Source organism: Fukomys damarensis, unplaced genomic scaffold (genome assembly GCF_012274545.1).
Source record: "Fukomys damarensis isolate Sample0158 unplaced genomic scaffold, DMR_v1.0_HiC HiC_scaffold_23, whole genome shotgun sequence".
Lineage (NCBI taxonomy): Eukaryota > Metazoa > Chordata > Mammalia > Rodentia > Bathyergidae > Fukomys > Fukomys damarensis.
This window is the reverse complement of record NW_022900935.1, coordinates 1250463-1258594: the sequence shown is the minus strand read 5'-3', so window position 1 is coordinate 1258594 and position 8132 is coordinate 1250463. Positions and strand designations below refer to the sequence as shown.

At 50.5% G+C, this 8132-nt stretch overlaps 1 protein-coding gene across 1 annotated transcript in view; it reads left to right on the top strand.

Annotated features, from left to right (window-relative positions):
- The first annotated feature begins 227 nt into the window (after positions 1 to 227).
- Positions 228 to 8132, top strand: part of Agmat (agmatinase) — a 13912-nt gene continuing 6007 nt past the window's right edge. The window contains exon 1 of the mRNA XM_033767955.1: positions 228 to 408. Coding sequence (XP_033623846.1) covers positions 228 to 408 — 181 coding nt within the window. The remainder of the gene's footprint in view (positions 409 to 8132) is intronic.

Below are 8132 nucleotides of genomic sequence, written 5' to 3'. Positions count from 1 at the left end.
CGATGTCTTAAGGGGCCACCCACGCACCCCTTCAGTCCCTCACACTGGCGGGATGAGGGCCGACCGGCTCCTCCTCGTCACGGCCAAACACACGGCCAAGCCAACGCCCTCCTTTCCACCCCCGACACAGACCCTGCCGGCCAACGCTCCGGGCACCGGACCTTCGCTGACAAGGTTCTCGTTCCCGCGGAGGCGCTTTAGTTCTGAGTCAGTCTTATCCTGAGGCAATGCCCCCTCACGAGCAGTTCAGCACGGTCTTGGGCTTCAGCACTGACGGCGGACAAGCGCCTCGCCTCTCCGGCCGCCTCGGGGGAGACCCGCACCGGAAACGCCAGCAGTCCGCGGCGCGTTTAAAATGTGGCATCTGCTTGGCCCGGCGCTTGGCGGAAACGCGCCTACGCCGCCCACGTGACCGCAGCGCGCTCTCCCAATGGGCAGCGGCTCCAGCTTCCGGACCGCTCCGACCAATGATTAGCGTCCGCGAGCTTGACTCTTAGTTACTAGGCGACCCGAGTCGCCCCGCCCCGGAGCTTTAGCGGCTAGGGGAGTGATGATCTGAGCGTCGTCTGCTTGGACGTTTTCAACGCCTGGGAAGGCTTTTTATGGCACCTTCTTTGGCCTCTGGCGGAATCCGGGGTGGCGGCTCCCTTTGAGGCTTAAACTCAGGGGTCCTGGCAACCGCGATCGGGCGGGCTGTACATCCTCAGGACCTGACCCGGAAGGACCCGGATCCTTGCCTTGGTCATCTCCGATCGAGAGAACGGGTCAATTGGGTCCTGGCAACCGCGATCGGGCGGGCTGTACATCCTCAGGACCTGACCCGGAAGGACCCGGAGCCAGGATCAGCTCAGGTCCTCCTTGCCTTGGTCATCTCCGATCGAGAGAACGGGTCAAGCTCTGCGTCGGGCAGGGAGGTGACGGTGGCAGTGGAGGGCCGAGAAACTAGTGCCTGTGATGATCTCAGACTCTGTTTAATAACTTAATATTTCTCATGCTTGGGGTTCATTGAGTGACCTGTGTCTTTGAGGTTTTGGTTCATTACGTTGAGAAAACGTGGGGCAATTGCATCTCCAAATGCTTCTCTCTCTCAACCTCTCTCTAAATGCACACATTTTAGAACACTTGATTTGGTCCAGAGCTCAGTGCTCGATGCTTTTTCCTTTTTTGTTCTTTTTTTTTTTTTTTTTTTTTTTTTTTTGGTACCGGAGAGCGAACTCAGAACCTTTTGCTTGTGAGGCAGGCGGTGGCACCACTGAGCTAAATCCCCAGCCCTGTTCTTTCTTTTGTCCCTCACTAATTACAAAAAAATGTTTGAGACAGTCTCACTAGGTGGCCCAGGTGGCCCGTGAATTTGAATCTTCCTGCCTCCGGAGTAGCCAGTCTGGATTCTGAGTCGGTTTTGTTTTGTTTCCTCATCATGGGTCATATTTCCTACCTCTGGGCATCTGGTTGTTTTTTTGTTTTTTTAAATTTATTTAATTTTTTGAGACAGGGTCTCACTATGTACTTGAGACTGACCTGGAACTCACTATGTAGCTAGCTCAGGCTGCTCTCGAACTCACAGCGATCCTCCTGCCTCAGCCTCCTGAGTGCTGGGATGACAGGCGTGTGCCACCATGCCCGGCTCCTGTTTCTCTATCTTGATGCCTGCAAGAGGAAGTCTAAATATTTAAAGACACCAATCCAGAGCACTTTTACCTCTAAATCATTAGGTGTCAAACTATATTCATGAATTTACAGCCAATGACTTCCTGAGGAAAACAGCTATCATTCCCACCTTATATTCCGGATGGACTTAACCAGCGCCTGGCTCTTGGCTGACACTTGGCTAAACTGGAGTAGATGAATAAACTATTTTGAGCACACAGCTGTTGGTGTGTTCTTCCAACATCTTTTGATGGGCTTTTGCAATTTTCTTCTTGCCAGCAGCAATTGGAGGCCAGGCAAAATGGAAATTTCTGTGACTTGTTATTCGTGGTTGTAATTATCCACAGAAAAGCATCTGTTAAGGGCTGCAGGTGCAGCTCAGTAGTAGAGTGTTTGCCTATCATGTGCTGGGTTTGATCCCCAGCAAACCCCCAACACAGGTACAGAAGCCCCTTCATGTTAACCCCATGCGCTCCTGTGTTTATGACAGCTGCTGGCAAAGAGGGGGTTTGCAGGGGCTGAGGCAAGAGGATCACTTGAGCCTGGGAGTTCAAGGCCAGCCTAGGTGATACAGTGACACTGACCTTTAAAACAAAAACAAAGCGCAAGATATAGAGCTCAAAAAAACCATTTTTTTTTCAAACTTGGGTCCTTGTGTTTGTGAAGCAGGCAGCGGCACCACTGAGCTAAATCCCCAGCCCTAAAACAATTTTTTTTAAGACAGGGTCTCACTATGTAAGTCAGGGGGCATCTTGAACTAGCTGTGTAGCCCATGCTGGCTTCCAATTTGTGGTGACCCTCCTGCCTCAGCCTCCCTGGTGCTGGGATCATTACCGTGTCTGGCTCCAAAACTATGTCAATAGTAGCTCTGGCTCCTTTATCCTCTTAGCATCCAGCGAATGAAAGTCATCCACAAAGTCACTCTGACCTGAGCCAGCCAGTGAGACTATTTCTAAAGTCTGGGCCCTGGGGAGGGGGCTGTGACTGTCCCTGTGCAGTAACATGGTCAGTTTGGCACTTCAGTTGCTTGTCAAATAAACATAAAACATTCTATAGGCTGATGGGAAGCACAGCTGAGATAGAAAATGCCAAGGGTCGAATTCAAGAGGAACCTGGGATGAAAGTAAGTCATAAAAGAGAGCAAGCACTTTAGCGCCCGTTGGTTATGAGGCCGCATTCTCTGGTCCGCACCGTATCTGTCTGAGAGCTCGCTTGGTCCTTCAGTCTCTCTCGCCCTCCGAACGGGAATCCTGGCGTTTCCTGCTTTCCTTTGCGAATCCAGCACGATTTCGCCCACAGAGTTGTCTCAGTGGCCTTTCCCTCTGTGTCCCTGAGTTTTGTGCAGCTTTGGTGTCGTCCTTTTAGTTCACGCGAGTCAGATCTGCTCAGCCAGGCCTGTAGTCTACAACTGATGCCCAGTTCACCACTTCTTTCCCTAAGGTCCAGGCTCACGGCGATGATGCAAGGTTACAGTGCCCGCTCTGAGGCGGACGCTACTGAGGAGCAGCTGGCCTCCTTACGGTGCCACCGAGAAACGCTACTGGGAGCAGAAGCACAGGAGACTGGCTGGGGCTTGCAAACAAATCTCAGAAAAAATTAAATTGTGAGCATCCAGGATTTAGCTCAGCGGCCGCCTGCCTTGCAAGTGCAAGGTCCCGAGTTGGATCCCCAGTACCAAAAAAAATAAATAAATAAATAAAAAAAATCAATCAATCAATAAATAAATAACAGTGCAAAGATTATATTAAGATAGTCCATTCAAGAAACCACATTGATGGGGCTGGGAGTTTAGCTCAGTGCTTCCACCTCCTGCCTCGAAAGCACAGGTCCTGAGTTCAATCCCTGGTACCAGAAAAAAAAAAAAGAAAGAAAGAAAGAAAAAGAGGTCTCAGTATGAAATCAAACTAACTCAACTGCCTTCTGGATGATTTAGTAGGCATCCAGCCCACTCCATCCTTAGAGGCTTTCTAAAAGTCACCTCATTAGCAAATTCTAAAACTGAGGCGGGACAATCCCCATGAGTTCAAGGCCAGCCTGGACTACATAGTGAGTTCAAGGCCAGCCTAGACTAAATGATGAGAATTTGTTTCAAAAAACTAAAAAGAAGCTGGGCGTGATGGTGCACGCCTGTAATCCCAGCACTCGGGAGGCTGAGGCAGGAGGATCACTGTGAGTTCGAGACCAGCCTGGGCTACATAGTGAGTTCCAGTCAGTCTCAACTACATAGTGAGACCCTGTCTCAAAAATCCAAAATCAACCAACCAACCAACCAACAAACAAACTAAAAAGAAAGAAAAAAGAAAAAAGAAACGAAGGGGACAGACATAAGCTGTGTCACTTGACCAATTGAAGGAGCGCTCGGTCCACTGCCTGAGTTTACAGTTACGCGCCCTCTCCTGGCCTAACTCTGAAAGTGCACTGCAATGACGCTCTTGGCCTTTTGGGAATGTCGCTTTCCTTAGATAGATCCCTGCTCTCCCCTCCTGCTCTCTGGCCCTACGAGGCTCATTTTAGATCAGCCAGAGATGAAGGCCAATTACTTGGAATCTAAAGACTAAATAACCAATCTCACGATCAAATAGCACATATGGTTTTCTCCAGGCAAACAGTGATGGAATTATATGGAAATAACTCCGTGTGCGTGATGAAATATTCCACAAGACATGATCAAGTGTGTTGTTTTCCAGGCCAAATAAACAATATCTTTCCCCCCAGGGCTGGGAATCAAACCCAGGGTCTTGCTTGGCCAAACTTCAGTCAGGCTTCTGCGCCTTTCCCTAGGCCCACGCGTGTCCTAAAAATCGGCTGTTAGCAGAGAGCCTGCTAAGTCAGTGGAGTACCATGCTCCTCACCCCCGGTGTGTGATCACCGCAGAGGTCTGACCCCCACCTCACCCTCCGCCCGCGGCCACGATGCCCGATCACGCACCTGTCTTCAGCAAGGACTGAGCAGCGGACGTGGCTGGGAGACGTTTCCCCTCCGTGTTCCCCTGGGCCATTTCTGCACCCTGCCCCTCAGCTGTAGACCCCACTGCTCTACGGTAGTGACGTGGGCCGGTCTCTCCCAGCACTGCCGTGGTCCCAGGGCCCTGGGTGAAGCCCTCCTTCTTGCCTTAGCAAGTGCGGCTGGACGGATGTCTTTTCGGTTGATGGGCCCTGTCTGAGTGTAGTTTGGCCTTCAGAGCTTCTTGGTCTGTCCCCCCCGCCCCCCGGCTATGTGAGAGGAGTCCATACTTGGAGAGGCCAGAGCCTAATGGGAGGTAATCCGGTTACTAGGGATTAATGCTATTTTCAAAGGATTAATGTAGGTTATAAAAAGAGCAGGACCAGGGATTTAGCTCAGTGGTTCTGCTGCCTGCCTCGCAAGCACAAGGACCCAAATTCGATCCCTGGTACCAAAAAAAAAAGCCCAGTGTGGTGGCACAGCCCTGTAATCCTAGTGCTTAGGAGGCTGAGGCAGGAGGATCAGGACCATCTCAAACACAAACAAACAAAAACTTCTCTCTACTCTCTGGCTTCTTGTCTTACTACATGATCCTTCTCCCTTACCCTTCTACCACTGAGATATCATCCGCCACTGAGCTCTCAGGGCCTAACCAGTGGGACTGCCCAATCTTAGGCTTTCAGCCTCTGAAAGGCTAAACAGACTTCTTGGCTGACTGTGGTGGTGCACATCTGTAAATCCAGTACTTGGGAGGCTGAGGCGGGAGGATCTCCTCAAATTCAAGGCCAGTTTGGGCTACACAGTGAGTTCAAGACCAGCAAGACTGTCTCAAAAGAAAAAAAAAACCTAATCAATGAACTTTATAAACCACCAGCTTTAGGTATTTTGTTAATAGCAATGGAAAATGAACTACTACACTGCACATGATAAAAAAAAAAATCTGTATTTTACTTGTATTTTTGCCAGGGACAAGGAAGGTAAAGACGACAGCCCGAGATTTAGCTCAGCTACATAGCACCCGCCTAGCAAGCGCAAGGTCCTGAATTTGATCCCTAGTACTAAAAAAAATAAAAAAAAAAAAAAAAAAAAAAAAAAAAGGTAAAGATGTGTGTCAGGGCTCTAACAAGGCCAGCAGAGCGTCAGAGGCCCCAGCCACGCGTCCTGCCAGAGCTGCCTGCAGAGCGGTCTCTGAGCTTCTGTACGCGCAGACAAGCGCTGGGCACTGCTGAGGCCCCTTGAACCGATCCCAGGCCGACGGGAGCCCACGCTGGCCGCTGCCTGCCAAGATCTTTCTGGCGGAAACCGGCATCACCCAGCCCGCTCCCAGGTTCCCATCCCGCGCTTGCTGCCAAGCATTGATGACTTTTTTCTTTTCTGCGGTGCCAGGCATCAACCACGCGACTCTGCACGTGCCAGGCGAGGATGCCAGGATGCGAGGATGTCACCACTTGTTGGTGACGGTGCTCAGGAGGGCGAGCCGAGTTCCTTGGACCGGTGGGACCTTTGCTTTGTCAGGGCACAGAAGGGCCAGGGAAAGACACGGGACCAAGTATCCAGTGCTCGCCTAGCAGCACCACACGCTGGGTTCTGTGCCCAGCACCCCAGGGGAAAGACAATTGTTAGTACACTCCCCCAAAGGCAGAGGAGGGTCCCTATGGGATCTGGTCAAAAGTTAGACATTTTCTGTACATTCGATACTGAGTTGAGGAAAATCAAAGTACTAGGAAAAGCATTAAAAGTTGACACAGAATTTTCAAATAAAATACTTTTGACATTTTAGATTTTGGGAACCAACTGTTTAATATGCTTGAAATGGCTACATGCAAAATGACCAAGATGGGCAGGCGTGGTGGCGCACACCTATAATCCCAGCACTCGGGAGGCTGAGGCAGGAGGATCGCTGTGAGTTCGAGACAAGCCTGGGCTACATAGTGAGTTCCAGATCAGTCTCAACTACACAGTGAGACCCTGTCTCAAAAAACAAAGATCCGTGAATGCAGCCCAATGTGAGAGTGTTCCTGGGTCCGATTCTTAGTACTGTATACACACTCACAAATTACAAACATTTTTCTTTAACAAATGTACTACTGAAATTGCTTGGAACGTTAATGGCTTTTGAATGGACTCAGTTTGTTTTTCATGCCAAGCATTTCAAAATGGTGGTGGAGCTCTATTTGAAGACTTGGTCCTTCAAGGTCACTGCCTGGCCAGGTGTGCTGGTGCACATCTATCATCCTAGCTACCAGCTACTTGGGGAGTTGAGGCAGGTGGAACTCAAGTTCACAGCCTGTCTGGGCACCTTACTGAGCCCCTACCTTGAAATAAAAAATAAGGGTTTGGGTTTTAGTTCAGTGGTAGAACACTTGCCTAGCCTGTGTGCGACCCCATGTCCAGTCCCAGAACTGACACTGGTCATGGTGTCACACGCCTGTAATCCCAGCACTTGGGTGAGGCTGAGGCAGGAGGATCGCCACAAGTTCGAAGCCAGCCTGGGTAACATACGGAGTTCAAAGCCAGCCTGAACTACGGCGCAAGAACCTGTCTAAAAACAAAACAAAACATAAAAATCCCAGAGCTACAAAAGAAAACAAGAACCAAGTTTGCTGCCCATTTGGTAGGCACTGATACTCACTGTCATAGGTAGCTGACATCTGTCCTAATCATCCCTGGGCCAGATATCACCCTGCCTATGGACACTGTCAAAGCCCTCACCCTGCACTTAGCTGGAGCAGAAGCTGAAGGGTCCCCCAGTCAGAGGCCGGAGGAGCATCTGTAACTGATACAGGGCAACTCCCAAACCTAGTATCAGAAACAGAAGTTCCTGGTCTCTGAAATCGAAGAATGAATTTTAGGACCAATGGAAGTTGAGAGTAGGAAAATTTTATTGAGAGAAAGAAAGCTTCCATCTAAGAGAGACCGAGGGGGACCGGAAAGTGGGCTGCCTGCTCACCGCACTTCTCCAAGGCGTTTCATGGGACAAAGCCATGAGGTGAGGCGGTTTCCAGGTGGGATAAAACTGTGGTCAACGAGTAAATTATAAGTACAGTCGCGCAGGTAAACTGATCCAGTGAGGAATCTGAAGGTGGGCAAAACTATCATCAATCACTAGGCATCCTACATGGCTGTGGTAGTTTCTCTCCCTTTACAGTGCTGGCCTTCAGCGAGTGTCCCCTTGTCCCCGGTGCTGGCTCCTCCTGGGCCGCCCTGTCCTGGGCCCTGTCCCAGGGAGGACCCCGGACTCTGCAGCTGGCCTCGGGGCAGGATGTCGGATGTTCCCTGCTGGGAATTAACTGCCTGCAGAAGGGTCACCTTGACAGGAGAGGAGATTTCTGGGGGCCGAAGAGCCCTCAGAAAGGTGGACGGGACGGAGGAGACCTTGTCTAGGAAAATCAAGAACAAAAACAAAACAAACAAACAGGTCCATGATGAGTCCCCTCTTTCCTTTCCCAGTGTCATCTTTTCTCTTTGCAGAAACAGAGGATGGGGCGGACGAGCGACTCCTGGGGCGGCGCTTCCCTCCCTCCCTTTCCTGTCTCCGCCTC